Source organism: Sminthopsis crassicaudata, chromosome 2, assembly GCF_048593235.1.
Source record: "Sminthopsis crassicaudata isolate SCR6 chromosome 2, ASM4859323v1, whole genome shotgun sequence".
Taxonomy (NCBI): domain Eukaryota; kingdom Metazoa; phylum Chordata; class Mammalia; order Dasyuromorphia; family Dasyuridae; genus Sminthopsis; species Sminthopsis crassicaudata.
In genome coordinates, this window is record NC_133618.1 from 520,307,614 (window position 1) to 520,327,249 (window position 19,636).

Genomic DNA, 19,636 nt, shown 5'->3' on the forward strand with positions numbered 1-19,636 from the left:
GATGTGGGAAAACTGGAACACTAGCACATTGTTGGTGGAGTTGTGAACGAATCCAACCATTCTGGAAAACAATTTGGAACTATGCCCAAAGACCTATCAAATTGTGCATACCCTTTGATCCAGCAGTGTTTCTATTGGGCTTGTGTCCCAAAGAGATCATAAAGGAGACAAAAGGACCCACATGTCCAAAAATGTTTGTGGCAGTCCTTTTGGTAGTGGCAAGAAACTGAAAACTGAACGGATGGCCATCAGTTGGAGAATGAGTAAATAAGTTATGGTATATAAATATAATGGAATATTATTGTTCTATAAGAAACCATCAGCAGGATAATTTCAGAAATGCCTGGAAAGACTTACATGAACTGATGCTGAGTGAAAGGAGTAAAATCAAGAGAACACTGTATACAGTAACAAGATTATGTGATGATCAACTCTAACTGATGTGGCTCTTTTCAACAATGAGGTGATAGACTTGGGATAGAGAAAAGCATCTGCATCTAGAAAGAGGACTGTGGGGACTGAATATGGATCACAACATAGTATTTTCACCTATTTTGTTTGCTTGCTTTTTGTTTTTTCTTCTCTTTTTTTTTTTTTCCTTTTTGATCTGATTTTTCTTGTGCAGCATGATAAATATGGAAATGTATAAAAGAACTGCACATATTTAATATACATTAGATTAGTTGCTGTCGAGGGGAAGGGGTAGGAGAAGGGAGGGAGAAACATTCAGAACACAAGGTTTTGCCAAAATAAATGTTGAAAGCTATTTTTGCATGTATTTTAGGTTTTTTTAATTATATTTTATTATATCTTTTGCAAATTTGCAATTGCAAATCCTTTTGTTCCAACTTTTTCCCTCCTTTCCCCCACTCCTTCCCCCAGATGGCAGGTTGACCAATACATTTTAAATATGTTAAAGTATACGTTAAATACAATATATTTATACATGTCCAAACAGTTATTTTGCAATACAAAAAGAATAGGACTTTGAAATAGTGTACAATTAGCCTGTGAAGGAAATCAAAAATGCAGGTGGACAAAAATAGAGGGATTGGGAGTTCTATGTAGTGGTTCATAGTCATCTCCCAGAGTTATTTCCCTGGATGTAGCTGGTTCAGTTCATTACTGCTCTATTGGAACTGATTTGGTTCATCTCATTGTTGAAGATGGCCACGTCCATCAGAATTGATCATCATATAGTATTGTTGCTGAAATATATAATGATCTTCTGGTCCTGCTCATTTCACTTAGCATCAGTTCATGTAAGTCTCTCCAAGCTTTTCTGAAATCATCTTCCTGGTCATTTCTTACAGAACAATAATATTCCATAATATTCAATTTATTTAGCCATTTTCCAATTGATGGGCACCCACTCAGTTTCCAATTTCTGGCCACTACAAAGAGGGCTGCCACAAACATTCTTGCACATACAGGTCCCTTTCCCTTTTTTAAAATCTCTTTGGGATATAAGCCCAGTAGTAATAGTGCTGGGTCAAAGGGTATGCACAGTTTGATAGTTTTTTGACTTTGCATGTATTTTGAAAATAAGTTCTATAAAAAAGCTTGTCTAAGGATTGGACTGGGTTGAATGGTATGTTCGAACACTGATATCTGTTCAAAGCTATTTTAACTTTGTGGAGTTCCCAATAATTATATCCAGAACACAGTCCCAGCTAAAGTCCTCCATCTGATCTTTACTACTAACAAGAACAGAAAAGAGGATTATTGGGAATGAAATGTGAATCACAACATAGTAATTTCACTTCTTTGTTGTTGTTTGCTTGCTTTTTGTTTTCTTTCTCATTTTCTTTCCTTTTTGATCAGATTTTTCTTGTGCAGCACAACAAACGTGGAGATATATATATATATATATATATATATATATATGTTAAACATGAGTAATTCTTATATGCATAAGAATTACTCATGTTTAACATATATTGGATTACTTAATGTCTAAGGAAGGGGTGAGGTGAGAGGAAAAAAATTTGGAACACAAGATTTTGCAAGGATGAAAACTTATCTTTGCATGAATATAAAATAAAAGGCTATTATTAAAAAAAAAAAAATGTGACAGGCTTTGAAGGCAATTGCAAAGGAATAATCCTAAAAAGATTTTGAGTGATATAAGTATCATTCAAATAAATTTATATAATCCCAAAGTGACTACAGGGGTATAATTTTTTTTAAACTTCATGTGATGTGATCATAGGAGATCTGGGTTCTAGTTCTAGTTCTGATGGATAATAAATTACAATCTTTTTGGGTAACTTTTCCTTATCTATAAAATGAGAAATTTTAGGATTTTCTAAAAATCATGTTCCTTTACCTTACTACTTCATCATGGGGAAGTATCAACCAGAAATCCAATTAATCCAAATAAACCATTCCTTAACTATGTCACAACACAGGATTGTGCTGTGCTCTTTTTTAATAAAGGAGATTTCAAAACATCAATGAATATGTTACAATAATATTGCTTTGATACTTTGCATAGTTAGATTACATTCTAAATTTATCATGAACACCAAATACTTGGTAATAATTTTAGATACAACAATTACTACAAAAAAATCTATTATCTTCAAGAGAGTGGATAGAGAAAAGAAATGTTAGTCTTTTAAGTATTAGGATCTATGGCTCTACTGATATAAAGAACACAGGATAAAGAAACTCTAGTTCTCAAGTCATTTTTAAATAACTTAAATGACTTTAAATGACTTAATTAAAGGACATAATTAAAAGTCTCATTTTTTAAAAAAAATTTTTTTACTGATTAACAACTAATTTTCCCTCCCACTTCACAATTTAAAAAAAAAAAGGAAAAAAATCCTCAATGCACAGTCAAATAAAACAAATATCCTCACGGAAACATTACCAAAATATGCATCTCCTTCTATATTTTAAATCTTTAATTTTTTGAGAGAAGATGGCTGTCATGATTCATTTTTAATGCTCTGAAACTATGGTTTGTGATTGTATTAATTAGCTCTAGCACTAATATCTTTGAAAGTTGTTTGTCTTTATAATGTTGTCATTGTATAAATTGTTCTCCTAAGTTCTGTTTGCTCCATTCTGAATCAGTTCATGAAAGTTTTTCTAATTTCCTCTCAAATTGTCTCATAATATAATATTCTGCCATATTAATTACTATAATTTGCCTAGCCACTTCTTAATAAGTAGGCAGTTCTAAGTTTTTCCAATTACAAAAAGAGCTGTTAATATTTATTGCATATATCAATTTTCTTCTTTTGGGGGGGGCATTTTTATCATTTTGCTGCCTTGTTTAAAAAAAAAAAAAAGAAAAGAAAAATTGCTAGCTAATTGATGTATTTCAATAATTTTTCAGGAGAGAAATGCTTTATGTCTTTTTTTTCCCTGAGGCTGGGGTTAAGTGACTTGCCCAGGGTCACACAGCTAGGAACTGTTAAGTGTCTGAGACCACATTTGAACTCCGATCCTTCTGAATTCAAGGCTGGTGCTCTATCCACCTAGCTGCCCCTTTATATTTTATGAATCTGAAAATATTCATGGAAACTAGCAACACATTAAACATTTTAGTACTAACATAGCTTATTAGAAAAACTAGATATTAAGGATCTCTGAGCACCCTTCAAAGACAGACATTTTAAATGTTACATTTTCTAAAACTCTATAAGATCAAAATACATAATGGCACAATAATAAGTTGCTGTCCAAATTAAGATTGTAATTTAGTTAAACAAATTTCCAATATTTCTTATGTAGAAAATACAAAAGTAGAAGAAAAAATGCATTAATGATTAAATAATGAAGAAAGACTAACTTACATATTTCAGTCTCAAAGACTGAGTACTTAATAAAATACTCAGACATTCCATAATAATAGAGAAATTAATTATGGAGTCCTGAAGGCCACCTTAGTAGAACCCAAAATTTAGTATATCCAACCATAAGGCAAAGAAAACTTTTGGCCTTAGCACAGAGCATTGCACATATTAAGCATTTAATAAATATACAATACAGTACAGCAATATATTTAGCATGTCTCTTTTCACCTGAGAAACATCTAGCTAAATTCAGTGAGGGTCATCCATTAGAGGATAAATTATTTTGACCACTGCAATTCATAAAGATGATTTACTAAAATATGAAGGTATTGTGAGTCATCAGTCTTCTGAAGTAATTATTTATTTCCTGGACTGAAGGACCCAGGTCCCTGAAAGGGGGGAGGAGGGGGAGAAGAGAGGATTCATGGCCCACACATCTCACAGAAGAGAGGTTATATTCCAAATTGATTGTATAATTCTGGCCAAGCCATTTAATCTCTTAGTGCCAAGCAACTCTCTGAGACCATAAATTGCAAAGATGCATTTCCCTACATTCACAGATCACTAGTCTAGTTCTATGATCCCATCCCTAATAAATAAACTCAGCATTTTATGCAATAGTTATTTAATAATAACTACTGGATTGAATTACAGAAGTTCTCAGGTAGAAGATATCACTGTAGACTGGTCAGTTTGGTAAGGCTTCTTTACCTTCTTGTCTCAGTAGACCAAATATGTACCTAAATTCAGTACATACAGGCCCAAATCAAAGTCTCTGACCCTTCTGATGAAGAAGGATTTTACAAGTTATACACTTTCTTGGTTCCCCATCAACAATTTAAAAATATTCAGTAGTTAATAATATAAGTGAAAATAGAAGTAGGGAAGAAAATGGGGAAATTAGAACAAAGTTCTTTTTTGTTTCATATTGTTTTCTTTTTTAATTTATCTTATTTTTGCCTTTTCAAAGTTTCTTTCTCTCCTGTTTCTTCTCTCCTTCAGACTACTCACAAACCTGCTCAGCTCTCCTACAAGAAAAACTTGTTCCTTTCTTTAAACTAATTCTGGCTCCAACATGAAGACAATGACCTACTGGAACTGAGACCAGGAAGGACAGACTATCAAAGTCATTTTCAATCCTCTGCCCTCAGTCCCAGGACAGCATTTCTAGGCAGTGGTACCCCCCTACCTTTTTCCAAAAGGTAGAGGGGGAGGAGAAGAGGAAGGAGGGTTCTGCAAAGCTAGAAAGTATGAAATAGCTACAATTCATTCTCTCTGCCCTCCAAATGCCATGCCATTGTCTCGTACCTTAAATGACTCAAGTCAATTGATAAACATTTAATGAGCCCCTACTATGATCATAAGGAAGTTGCTAACAAGTAGTCAAATTACACAAAATCTCTATATTATAAGATCCCATGATAACCAGTCAGAAAACAAAAAGTAAAATAGAAAAATGACTAAACAAAATCCCATACCATTTACTTTTTCCAAATCATCTGCCCATCCTGAGTGTCCACTACAAAGCAGGCATATATCTGGAAAATATTTCTATGACATCTAGGATCTGAGATAGCATTCCTACTTCTCTCTAAAAAAAAAGGCATATAAATGCTGATCCATGTGCAGGTGCATCCTTCGGACAACCACAGGAAAACTGGTTTGAATCAGAGACATGGCAGCAATAGGAAAGAGTTTTAAAGCATTTAATACAAAGTGGTATTAAAAAAAAATGTGGATACAGTCAAATAAAACCACACCCAAAAGGTTCCATATCTTTTTTTTTTCAGAATACCAAAGTAAATCAAAATAACTCTGTCCAATCTGATTTATAAGGAAAAGTAGATTTGAGATTCAAAAAAATCATGAAAAAATTCTTTTGTTGCAATCAACAAACTATTCTCTTTGACACCAAAGTCAGTGTGCTTTCCACTGTACCACACTGGCCCCTTAATTCACTAATGTCCACATTTTAAATTCAGATTGAAAAACGACATTATATACAACATTAAGCTATAGAATTTGTAATAATTGCTCAGTAATACTTACCTGTTCTTCATTGGCTTTTAATGTTTGAATTTGAGTTTCCAGTGCTTTTATTTGCCCTTCAAACTGTATCTCTTTCTCTTTTCCTTTCTGAAGGAGGTTCTGTGATTCTTGAAGACTGAGTGCTAAGCCATCTTTTTCATCTAAGGTAATAAAAATGTCACAAATACTGTTATAGGCAGATAGCCTCAATTGCAAAGATACCTATCAGAAATCAGAGCCTGTGCTATTCACTATTTTCAATAAAATCTCAATTATCTGAATTTATCTGACAAGAATAAATAATGCAATTGTAATAAACTGGTAGGAATATACTTTAAATGTTATGATGTATATATTTTCAAAAATGCCTATGTTTGGGAGCAGCTAGGTAGTACAGTGGATAGAGAACCAGCCCTGAAGTCAGGAAGACGAGTTTAAATCTGGTCTCAGACACTTAATACTTCCTGGCTGTGTGACCCTGGACAAGTCACTTAACCCCATTGCCTCAATAACAACAACAAAAAGCCTACATTCATCTTATGTCTATCTCTCTGAGTCTGTTGATATTGTCTCAGGTCTATGGTAAATAAGATTTTATGTTCTTAAATTACTCTGATCAAAGATGCCTTAATCACAGAATTGTGCAAATGAAAGCACTACCATGACAAAAGATACCAAAAAAAAAAAAAACACAAAAAAAAACAATATTCTCATTTGAGTATATCAGGACACTTTTCCCTTTAAAACACATGCTTGGAATTTGAGGACTATTACATTTATGCAGTCAAAGTAAGCATAGCTGAAGCCATTGGAAATTGGAACATTTCACTCCATTATTATATAAGGGTCTCTTTAGCTTACATTATCCATAGAGGTAAAAAATGTGTACAGATAATGGAAAAAAGGAACAGGGGGTATGAAAAGAAGAGACAGAAAGAAGAAAAAAGAGAGGAAAATAAAGGAGAAAGGAGAAAGGAAAAGAGAAGAAAAGAGGAGAGAAAGAAGAAAGAGGTAAGGAAGAAGAAAATAATATGATATGGAAAGAATATTAGTTCTAGCCCAATGGGGTTCTAATACTAATTGGACAAATAATCTCACCTCTCAATTTTCTTCTTTGTAGAATGATAGAAGTAGATGATTATATGATCTCGTATACATTTATCATCACTACCACCTCTCCCCCCACAGTAAAAAATTGCATTAAGGTTAACTTAAAGGATTGTGTAAATGAAATTTGAGCATCTCCTGAAATTTGTATCGACATATTCAATACTAATATTGAAGTATATAACAATTTTCCTTTTGCTTTACCTTTTAACATCACAAGCTGGTGATTCAGAAATCTAATTTGTCGTTCACTCTCTTCTAGCTGCTCACACAAATCAGTCAGTCTCCTCTCTTTTGCTTTATTAAGAACCTGAAGCTGCACAATTTGCATATTTTCTAAAGCTAATGACACAAAAAACCACTTATTAGATGAAAAATATAAATACAATTATCTCAAGCCATTTGTCTAGGACTATAACCTGTCATTAAGAAGCTAAGTCTAGGTAGGAAAATAATCATTTAGAAAATAATTTAGATGACTCATAAAGAAATGTGTATTTAAAAAACTATTGTACATGCATACTCAGAAAAACAAAGAAAACAATAAAAAAAAAAACAACAAAAAAAGAAATTTTAGGTAGTTTTCTGATTCAAAATACATTTTTTAGAGTAAATTGTAAAGCCCTCATTTTAAATTTTCTGTTTATGCTTTTGAAAAAACAACAGATAAAAGAAAGACAAGGAAAAAAAAAAAAAACTGAGAACATTGTCACATGCCTAGCAGAACATCAAGGAGGATTCAAAACATATAACAATAAATTTCAAGTTCAAGAAAGGATATATAATAAAAGAAGTTATATTCATAATGTCCATCTTTGCTTCTTTGTAGATTGTTCTTTAGTTCGCTGCTGCCCATTTTTTTTACTTTATTACATATACACTCATACCCATCCACATCCATATCCATATTCATATACCTATTGACACACATATATAAAGTGCCATGCATATACACATTTACCCATATATAAACATGCCTCTAAAATAATGTTAGTATGGATGGCATATAATGTAGATTTCTTTTTGGTTTGAATCTTTAAGTTTGACTTTTCCTAAATCTATACTTTTTTTTTTTCCTAATAAATTTGACTCCTAATTTTTGTCATAGCCTTTGTGTATATTTCTTCTTTCCTATTCATGCCAACTCCTACTTTAATTCTGTTCTTTAACTTGCCTTACTATTACTTAACCTCTCCCAACCCATGGATTACTCCCCTTGTCATTTTCTCCGACCCTTTGCTTCCCCATCCACCCATCCCCTCTCCCTTATTTCTTTTTAACTTTAGGGGGGTGCTATATCTTTCATGGTATGTATGTAGTGTTGCCTATTTAACCCTTTCCTAATGTGAGTAGATTTTCATAATTGAGTCCTCCTCCTCTTCCTCCCCAATAGCTCTGTTCCTATTCTTTTTCTGCATCTCATTTGTATAAATCCTTCTTTTGAGCTACCCACTTGCTGATGTCAGTCTTAAATATTCCATGTTAAAAAAAACAATTTGTTCATGTTAAGTTCCTTGAAAGTAATCTTGGATATTGGCTCAAATGTAAAATTTTCTATTGAGTTTGGGTTTGGTTGAAAATCCTGAAAATTTTAAAGTTTCTTGAATGTCCATTTTTTCCCATGGAATATTATTGGACAATTTTGCTGGATGTGATATTTTTGGCTGCAGGCCTAGTTCTTTTGACTGCTGGTACATATGATTACAGGACCTGAGATCTTTTATTGTGGCTGCTGATAAGCCCAGTAAAATTCTAATTGTAGCTCCGGTATTTTTGAATTTTTTTTTCTTATTTCTTACAAAATTTTATCTTTGATCTGGGGGTTTCAAAATTTGGTAATAATATTCCTATATGTTTTTCACAAAGGAGGAGTGTGGTTGTTGGATTTTTTTCAATTTCTACTTTTCCCTCATGTTCTATTACTCCAGGACAATTTTCTTGGATTATTTTTTACATTATTGTGTCAAGGTTCTCTTTTTCATCACAGCTTTCCCAGGTAGTTCAATTCTTTTAGTTTCTTTTCTTGATCTGTTCTCCAGATTTGTTGTTTTTCTTATGTTTCACATTCTGTTCAACTTTTTCATTAGAAAAATTATTTTGTTATTTCTTGGTATCATAGCTTTATTGGCTTCTCCTTGCCCAATTCTAATTTTCAAAGACTTATTTTTGTCTTTAAGATTCTGTATCTCCTTTTTTAATTGGATAACTTTTTTTTTTAAATAATCTTTTTGGATGATTTTTTTATTATTATTTTTAGTTATTTTTAAATGTCTCACATTTGATTTTTAAATTCTTTTTTACATTCTTCTATAAATTCTCTCTGGACAGGCAGTCATTTAATGTTACTCTTTGGGGTAGAAGAAACTTTTATTACTTCAGTATCCTACTCTGAAGATGAACCCTGGGCTTTCACTATTCCCATAACTTTCTATGTTTGTTTTTTTTTGGGGGGGGGTTCATTTTTTAAAATGAGAAGTATTAATGTAAGTACCTCTAATCATGGGGTGGAGGGATGGGGCGTCTGCCTTCACTTTAGCTCTTCCCTCTGACCTGTAACCCCAAACCAAGAACTCTCCCTTCCTGCAAGTGCCTGAAGCTAGCAGGAAAGTCCCTATCCAAAACTTCTACCCTCACCAAGCATACTGGTTCCTTCTCTTCCACATCTCTCTCTGCAGCACAGCTGGACCGGGTGCTCCTAATCAGCCAAGGCTCTGTCTTCCTGGACTCAGACCTCTGACTGGGAAGTGAAAGTCTCTGTGGTTCCAGTCACACCCAGCTTGTCCCAAGGGTCCCTGCTTGGTGTTTCTGTGGAGCTAGCCAGGAGGTGTTTGCATTTCACATGAGGTATCCCCAGTCAAGGGTCTTTCTTCAGATCTTCTCAGGTTGTATCAAGAGAACACCTATTCTGCCCCAAGTATTCTTGATTTTTCACCAATCTTGTCTATATTTGTGCTGAGGCACAAATTTGTTCTATTTGTGGGTAAAGTCTGAAGAGCTTGAAATTTACTGACTACTGTGTCATTTTCTCAGAATTTTCCCCATAACACATCTTTTAAAGACTGATATATAACTTAAAATTATATTTAATTTTGGAAGTATGTCTCCTTTAAAAAAAAAAAATAAGACTACCTTATGCAAAGACCCCGTTTATATACAGATTCAAAAATCATAATAAAAAATATAAACATACAAAAAATTCCTGTGGAGAGAACAAAACGAGGATAAATTCTAGATATAACCTTTTGGTCAGCTATGGCATATTTCTAACCTAGCAACAAGGGTACCTTTTCTTTGGGGGAAAAAACAAAACAAAAACAAACATACCATTACCATACCAGTTTAAGCTATATGTAAATATATTGTGAAGAGCTCTAGGTTTGATTTCCTGGGCTCTAATTCTTATTAGGTCCTCTGTGACCTTAACTGCTCCAAATTTCCTGTTTGCCTGTAAGATGAGGAGTTTGGACAATGAGATGTCCTCTAAAGTCCTTTCCAGTTTTGAGCCCATGAGCCCAAGATCCTACAAAAATTACCTAACTATATTACTTTTAAAAGTATTATGTAAATGTAAATATAAATCAACTATTAATATTTGTTTATACTGAAAAATCTGAAACAAAAAGAAAAAAATACTGCATTTTGTGTTCCAAATTATATTTTGGTAAGAAAAGAAATACTAATGAAAAATTCTTCCATCTGGGTTTCAATAAACCAAATAACTAAGCATTTAGTGGAAAGAGAACAAGGAATTAAGAAATCTGGTTTCTAGTCCTATTCTGAACTAAATCATCATATCACTTTGGGCCAGAGACCTCAAAGCTCTAAATCTGAAATCTTATGATACTAATAAATCACTTAAGCTCTTTGGACTTCAGTTACTCATTTGTAAAATAAGGAACTGAACTAAATAATCTCTAAGGTTATTTTTAGCTCAAACAACTAGAAATGTCTATGTACTATAAAATATATATGTGAGAAAAAAAGTTTTACGTGAAGATGCTTACTTTCACCAGGCTCCAAAAATTTTTGCTCCATCTCTTCAAATTCATCATTTCTTATTGTTCTTTCTTGGGTAGATGAGACATTATTTTGGCTGGAGGTTTGATATGGTTTATATGTCACTTTATAAGAGTCCAAAGCTTGACTAGGAGAAACATGTGTTGTACCAAATTGCTATATCATAACACATGAAATTGATGTTAGTTTACAATAGTTTTTAATTAATAAATCTTTATTTAACAATATTATCTCTGTGCTAACAAATAACTGTTACAGAAATAACACAGATTCAATGCCTTTAAATCTGCTGATGGTATTATTTCTTTAATAATAATTATAATTAAAATTATAATTACAAATCTAAACTTAGATTCAATGCTTTTAAATCTGCTAAGTTTATACATAACATGGTAAGCATGAAAAAAATTAATGGACATCAAATAATTATGAAAATAGTAAAAAAAAAACTAGCAAGAAAGTTGCACAAAATAAAATTATCAATTATATAGCTTTGTCACTCGGGTGGTGATCAGGAGACTTTGGTTTTTCATTGAAGCACAATGAAGTAGCAGTAGCAGCCAGAGGCTATAGAAGTTCAGAAGATAAATCTCATAGTTATTTAAAATAAACCTTAGATTTTTCAATAACTGTTTTCATAAACCCTCTATTTTGCCATACTGACACAAAACTGTGGTTATTATAGATTTGAACAAAAAACATCATGCTAATATAAGCCTGAATCATTATATTCATAGAAATCTTTGTATATAGAATTCACAAGTTCACCCCTTTAAAAGCAATTCTTAAAATACCTGAAAATGTTCCCTTTGACCATCTGGAAAATTTATTATTTTGATTGGTTGGTTATTAAATTCCTGCTTCTGACCATTGGTAAATGGTCTAAAGTTTTCAGGAAGTTGATATAAATCATGTTCATAGTCATTTGAAGAACCATAACCGCTTCCACCTCCATCAAGAACTTCTTCAATATAGCACCCAGTATATGTATCTTCATTTTTTCTGTGAAGGTCTTCCCAACCATTGGCATGTTTTTCTTCAGGATATAAACTCTGAACATCATGATAGTCCTATTAGAAGGTAAATCAAAAGCACTCAGAAAGAGAATCTCAGAATCAGAAGGGACTTCAGAGGCTATTTAGCCCAACCTATAATCTGACCAAGAATCCTCTACATCATCAGTCAAAAATGTCCATCTGCCCACTACATGAAGGCCTTCAGAGGGAATTCACTTCCCTCCAAGGCAGCAGCTCACTACAGTTTTGGATAGCTGTAATCATTATGAATTTTTCTTTGCCACTTCTAAACTCATTGCGCTAGTTCTATTAGGCCAAAAGAGAATCAATCTAATCTGTCTACTATAAAATAATCCTCCAAATATTTGAAGATATAACTATTTTCTTATCAACTTATAAACTATCTTTTCTCTTAGACTAATCACCTCTAATTCCTTTAAAAGGTCCTTATAAGGCAGAGTGGCTATTCCTCTCATCTCCTTATGGATACCTTTTACTTATGTCCTTTCTACAACATGAAACCCAAAGTAATGCAATATTTTAAACATGGTCTGCAAAGGTTACTGAGGAACTATTAACTCATAAAACAATCTAGACTGAGTTCAGCTCATTTGGTGGCATATCATGATAATGACATACTGGGTCTAGTAAAACCTCCAGATCTTTTTCAGAGGATCTGTTAATGTCCATTTTCCAACCTTATTATACCTCGGGATAAAATTTTTTTGAGTACAAATATAGAATATTTTATTTCTATTAAATTTCAGCTTATTAGATTCAGTCAATAGTCCTAGCTTATCCAAATCTTTTGGGTTCCTAATTCTGTTGTCAATATATTAGCTATCTCTCAATTTTGTTTCATTTTATTCAATAAAGATGTCTTCCTTGACTTTATTTAAATCTCTGATAAATTACAACAAAATGCCAAATAGATTCTGAGGAGTCCTTTGACAGTCCTTCAAAGATACCTACCCATTAATGATTATTTTAGTACATGAAACTGCTTAGGTAGAAGTTAATTAGAAGAAATTTATTAGTACATGAAACTGCTATCACGTAGTGCATGTAACTTCATCTTGTCCACAAGAATGGTAGGAAAGTCTTAGATGTTAATGAAGAATTTGACATAGTATGCCTATATCATATACCATATAAGAGTTTACTATAATATACCCCAAAGCGACTAGTATTCCTCTAACAAGTTCACAAAATATACCTGTCAAAAAAGGAAATGAGATTAGTTGAGCATTATCAATTCTTCCTGACAACAAGGTCGGTACTTTATCCACTGTGCCAACTAGCTGCCCCAGCATTATCAATTCTTGATGATTTTAATAAATACCATAATTCCTCTTATAAATACCCACCAATGTGTTTGACAACATTCTAGAACTTTGCTCAAGCTCACTAGCATTGTTTCCAATTTTTTGAAAATTGGGATTTTTTCTCTAATTTGCAACATTTCTCTTATTCTCCAAAATCTTTCAAAAATTATGACAGCATTTAAACAATAGCAGCTGCCGCTTCTTTTCATACTGTGGGAATAATTTAGTTTAGCTGGCTTGGTGGTATGGACTTATTAAAAGTATATAGAAATTTTACTTCCTTATTTGTCAAATGTCTTAATTAGTTTTGTTCTAGCCATTATAATCCAAGGTTTATTATCTTTGAAAATATAAATAAAATAAGACTTGAGTAGTTTAGCCTTCTATCACCTGTTACTATCATCCTACCCATTAGAAACAGTGATCCCATCCCTTTCTTACATCCCCTATCAAAACAAGCTTTTTTTTTTTTTTTCTCTATCCTTAGCACATACTCCCAAACATGGCTCATGTATCCCCAAACCACTCATCCAGGGCTGTACTACTTCTTTATCTTCTACAGAAATAAAAAGTGAACTTGTGATTTCATTAGTATAAGGAACTCCAAAGTAATTCCCTCTATCAATGCAAGATTGGCATTTTTTGCTGTAACAAATTGTCTTAGAAAGCATTAAGTTAAGTGACTTGTCCAGGCTCACAAAGACAACATATCAGAGGTAGGACTGAACCCATGTCTTCCTTTGAGACTAGCTAGCTATCCACTGTTTCAGTATTTTTTATTCTATCTTCATGCATTTTTAAAATTCTGAGTTGGTCAATAAGTTCTCTGTATAGTTACATAAATCTTTATAAACAGATTGTCCTCCTTATTGGTTAACATCTTATAGTCTTTTGGGCTGATTTCTCCTATAAAATATTAAATCACGATATCCTATCTACTCTTTTTCTGAACCCCTTAAAATCTTCCCCCCCCAAATCTAGTGGCTGCCTCAAACAGTGCCCATCATTCATAAACTCTACCACAAACTATGATACAGGACACTTACAGAGTTTCTAGTATTTCCACTTCAGCAGTCACTTCTTCATTAAATCAGGTCCAGAAAAGCAGTTTTCTTTGTTACTTGTACCACCTTTTAAAGGATTAAATTATCCTTAAGGTAAGTCACAAATTATTCAATTATTAGATTTCTGGCCAAAAAAAAGGACTCCAGCAAATATCTGGATAATCAAATATGCCTCTATGACAAGTCTGTAATCTTTTTTCCCCAGACTCTTCATTTAATTCCTACTTCTTTCCGTAAGATCCCATGATAACCCTGTTTGTTTTTCCCTTCTCCAATATTTCTCTATTTCCCTGCTTAGATTCAGACTTCTTTATATGTATACTGATTCTTATTATGAGAACATGCCTTTTGATTATACTCTTTCTATCAAGTATCAGAGATGGATGAGGCTAAATCTGTCTCATTTGAAAAGAAAATCTTGTTCACTCTGTTAATCACCTAAACTTGATGTACATAGGTATGAGCCAGGAGTTCTACTGCTTGCTTTTTCTGGGAAATGAATCTAGTAAATTGCTGATCCTTTCCTGACATTTTTCATCTTAAAACTACTATCTCTGATTCTAGGCTTATATTTTCTTCTTCTTTTTAATTTAATCTTTATTTAATCTAATTAACAGATCTCCAAATATTTACCCCAAATAAATAGCTTTTATCAGTCCTTGTTAAGGATAATCTATTCCTAAGAGTTTAAAATCATTCCTATATTTTAAACCCTGGTCCTAAAACCCAAATCCTATTCTCAGATATCATTTTCTTAGCCAACCTCTCAAATTACTGTGCAAACTTTTTCACTCTTTTTTTCTCCATCTTTAATTAGTAAAAGCAATAAAGTAATACATCCCTAATGCACTGGATTTTTTTTTTTTGTCTAGTTTTTCATAACCTTAAGCAATATTTTTTTAGGTTACTTATAATAGTATTATTTGTCCCTACATAAAACAGTAAGGAAAGGATGGTAGTCTTTAGATTTAACAATTCTTGTGATATATCATAATCGAACTACATGCCCTAGAAAGACAGCAGATTCTGTATAGTTTATGTGAAGTCCACAAATATCTGTCTCAGTATCACTCATCAGAAATAATTAACCACCACTTACATCTCTGCTTCCTCAGACCCCTAACAGAAAGTTTTGTTTGTTTTTTTTTACCTGATGGCACCTATGGCTCCATATAATCACCTTTTTTTGAACACAAGAAGTCACTCCTTCCCTACTTATAACTTAGCTGTAAATGTTCATTGATTCTTCTTTCCCTTCTCTATAACATTTTTCTACCCTCCAACATCCTGACAGGCTGGGATTCCCTAATGCCTCTTTAAATCTTATTTCTTCTGTTTTTTTCTTCTTGAAGCACTTCTTTCAAGGAATAAATACTTCATCCCCTCTGATAATCTGGAGAACAAAGAAGCATTTTTCTAGCCCTTTGACCTCCTCTAAGCAAAGTCCAACTTGTATTTTGTGAATGTGTTACTTGGTAATGACAGAAACAAATAAATGGCCCATTTCTTACTCCTTAAAGATTCTTCCTTTATCACTTGATGTTCTGATACTTACCCAGAGAGCTCTAACAAGAAGAGGGTGACTGGGGCTTTGCCCTAGGGAGTTAAAATTTAGAGAAGTGTATTTACTTCCTCCCTGTTCCAGCCCTATTGCCCCATGTCTCATGATCCTTTGCTAGTCTAATGGCACATCTGCAATTCAAGTGACTCTTGTTTCTGTGGATAAAACAACCATCCTCAAAAGAAACGTCCTCTTCTCTGAGAGTCTGGTGGCCTTTTACATGATATTTGCTACGTAATCCTATTGCACCCCAGAGACAATGAAGACAATTGCCTCAGCATATACCCAACCTTCACTTCCTCTTGGGGACTGGGACTGTAGGGATACAGGTTAGGCACTCTAGGAGGATCAGCTACTCCTTCACTCAACTGTGAGTGGCTTGCCCAAAAGTCACCCATTGCACAATGAAAGGGAAGGCTAGTATACTCCAGTGAAGATTTTAAAGCTGGCCTTCACACAAGCAGTGATCTCATGATCTCTGAGATCTCTTATTCCTCCCTCTCTGTCACCAATCTGTGTCATAATCCCTACTCATGGCTCTGTTTACCACAGTGACCACACCTGCCACTATAAGAGATGCCTTTGATGGAGGCAACTTTGAAAAGATAAAACAGATCATTTTGATTGCCTGAAATGGAAAATATATTTATACTTACACTTTGGGATTTAGGTAGTACTTGATGTTTATCCCAGCTGCTTTCTGGTTCTTGAATCTGATGTTCTCTTAACACACACAAACACACATACACATACACACACACACACACAAAAAAAAAAATCACATTCATTTTAGAGTCTACCTTTGGAATAGATACACAAAGCTTTATAAATGTCAAATGTTCTATATACATTTGCAAGCTTAAAACACTGAATTAAGAACACAAGATTGAAAATATTCATTTTCGATGCTCTAATTTTGCAAAATATGTCCAGTTCTTTACTATTCTAGGATATATAGGATATAATAAGAAATAATCTAGGGGGGGTTTTCCCTTTTTTTTTTTTTCCTTACTGTCCCATTGTAGCATCCTCACTATAGTCAGAAAGATTGAGCTCTGGAGAAGAGAGATCATCATCCAGCATATCATGAGGAAGGTCTGTCAATAACTGCTGCAGCTGAAAAATAAAGGTTTGAATATGAAAAGTTAACCTAAATTCCTGAGGGTTTTGGACTATCTTATACAGAACATGTAAAGTTTCTTATATGGGAGATAGTTACACAAAGAAGTAAAAAAATGTTTCCCAACTGATTTTTTGTTTGTATGTGTTTCTCTTTTTCAAAAAATTCAAAAACACTTTCCATACTTAAAAAGATCTCTAACTTGGATGTATCAGTATGGAAACACTGCAGTAACATACACCACCAACTTCCTCCTAGGCTTTACAGGCAGTTTCAGAAGTTGCCCCTGAAAAAACAGCAGCAAAAAAATAAATTATTCCCTGGTAGCCAACATTCTGGTGCTATTTCTTTGAACTTGACTACTCTTTGGGTATTATTATCTTTCCCCAAAGTCTTTTCATCTTGAAAGACCCTGCCTAACCCTGTACTCAGCTAATACAGCCTTTGAGATTCCAGGCTATATAATTTGGAATTAGAATAGCTAAAACTTTAGTAGAGATACTTCACAAGTAAGCCTCACAATCCAAAACAGGCTCATAATTCATTTATATAATCTCTACTTAGTTGTGAGAAATTACCTCACAAATTATCTCATTGTGTAAAGCAAATTGAGAAACCCATATAGATATGTATAAATATTTATGATAAGAAACTGGCTCCATTTTTCTCTAGTAAAAATCTCAAATTTAAACATATGCATTTTAGAATGGAAACCTTTAGAATAATTGTAGCCGGCCATATTATGCTAACAAGAAAAACAGATTATTATTATCATATCAGAGGACAAATTTGAATTTTAGAATTTGGTTTTACCAGTAACATGATCTAGTAACCTGATAGACCTCTGGGGGCACCTGGCAGTTTTCTCTCCAAGTTATAAGAGTAGCAATGGCAGATGGTTTAGGTGCTCTTATGTCCCCATAAATGTGACAATAGGTCCCTAAGGAGTGTTAATTGGTACATAACCATTAGCCTCTAAAGTTGAGGAGATACAAAGTAACTTGTTTTTGACAAAGTTTGAGTAACTGGAAATTCTGGTTTTTTACTTTACAGTAGAAAACCACTGTCTAAAGCATAAGTATTAATTCAATTTTATATATAAAATTTTATATTCTATTTCCATTCCTTCAGGTAGAATAACATAGTTCAATGCTTAATATTCTGTTGATATGAATTATAATCTAGTCTAGGCAATGAAAAAGCTAAAAAAGTTCATTGAACCATCTTCCTAACTAGATTTAGGTCTCTGTAGATAATAATCTAATTAGAATAGTTCTAATATATATTTTTAAAAACACACATTAAATTTCTTCAGCCTCAGTTAAAGATGCCTTAAAAGTTGCAATAAGAGTTTTATATTATTAAAATAAAATAGTGACCAGGGTCAGGGGAAGAAATTGTAAACAAGTTCTCTCCTTAAGAAATTAAACACTACTTTAAAATATAGGAGAACTGACTTATTTTCTGCAAAGTGTATAAAACTATTTTCTGACAAATTTATTCCATATCTTTTGAGAACATTATATATTCCATAAAATTTTACATAAAGTGAGATTTTCCTAGTTAATCTATGGCAAAATAGTTTTCCCTTCCCAGTCATTTGGATATAGCATACAGGTAATAGCTAAACAGTATAGCTATAATAACTGATTATCTCACAAAGAACTTCAAAATAAAATTGCTATATAAATTATCTTTGCAGAAGTAATCCATTTTGTTCTCTATAAGTAAATGAGGAAACAAGTAGAAAAGTAATGTCTTTCATAATATAAAGCCTCTCATCTCCTAATTGGCTTTGTACTAGTAAAAATAACACAATGGTCAAATTTATTTTTTTTAAATAAAATGTGCAATTATACTTGCACATTTGTTTAAAATAGTGATACCTGGCAGGCAATATGATGGATTATGAGCAAGCATGAAGTAGGAAAACATGATTTCTAGATAAACAAAAAAAAATTTCTAACAGAAAAACTATTGTCAAATGCTTCAAAAACATTTTCAATATTTATAAATCTGGAACATTAAAATGTATTATAAAACATTTTTCCAAGTGAAATCAAGTTCCTATCAGAAAGAAAGATAGAAAATTCATTTTAGAAAAGAGTTCATGATCATGAAATCTTTCAAAAAGTAGTCCAAACAATTTGGTCCATATTTATTAATACTACTTTATGTATAAAACTATTCACACATGCTTTATTTTAAAAGTTTTTGTTTTTGTTTTTAAAGATCCAAAGTAAATCTTTCGTACTTACTTCAAGTAAAGACTTCTGTATGGAAAGTACATTTTCTTCTAAACTTTCAGTGAGGTTCAAGTACAAAGATACATAATGCAGGGGAGCCTGGACAGGGACAGCTGAACTGTACATTTTCCCCCCTCACAAGGATACTAGAAAGCTACACAATAGATAACCAGTTACTACTGCTCACTTGGAGTGCCATGTTAACAAAGCTGATACTCCATCAAAATGTATTAAGAGTATAAATGATCTGTCAATAAAAATATTCAGAGATAAACATGAAAACTTATTTAGTTTAACTTTCTCTGAAGTACTTAGACGTCTAACAAAACATTACACAAAATTT

At 32.9% G+C, this 19,636-nt stretch overlaps 1 protein-coding gene across 13 annotated transcripts in view; it reads right to left on the bottom strand.

The window, feature by feature from the left end:
- Positions 1-19,636, bottom strand: part of CEP152 (centrosomal protein 152) — a 96,790-nt gene that overhangs the window by 66,191 nt on the left and 10,963 nt on the right. For 5 of the 13 annotated variants that reach the window (XM_074294439.1, XM_074294446.1, XM_074294438.1 and 2 more), the window contains 6 exons: positions 16,940-17,043; positions 16,584-16,650; positions 11,756-12,031; positions 10,949-11,117; positions 7,149-7,286; positions 5,859-5,998 (listed from right to left, as the gene is read on the bottom strand). In XM_074294439.1, the coding sequence (XP_074150540.1) occupies positions 5,859-5,998; positions 7,149-7,286; positions 10,949-11,117; positions 11,756-12,031; positions 16,584-16,650; positions 16,940-17,043 (894 nt within the window). Of the gene's footprint in view, positions 1-5,858; positions 5,999-7,148; positions 7,287-10,948; positions 11,118-11,755; positions 12,032-14,348; positions 14,433-16,583; positions 16,651-16,939; positions 17,044-19,305; positions 19,528-19,636 lie in introns of those variants that run through there. The other 8 variants (XR_012486929.1, XM_074294441.1, XM_074294437.1 and 5 more) reach the window with 4 other exon arrangements.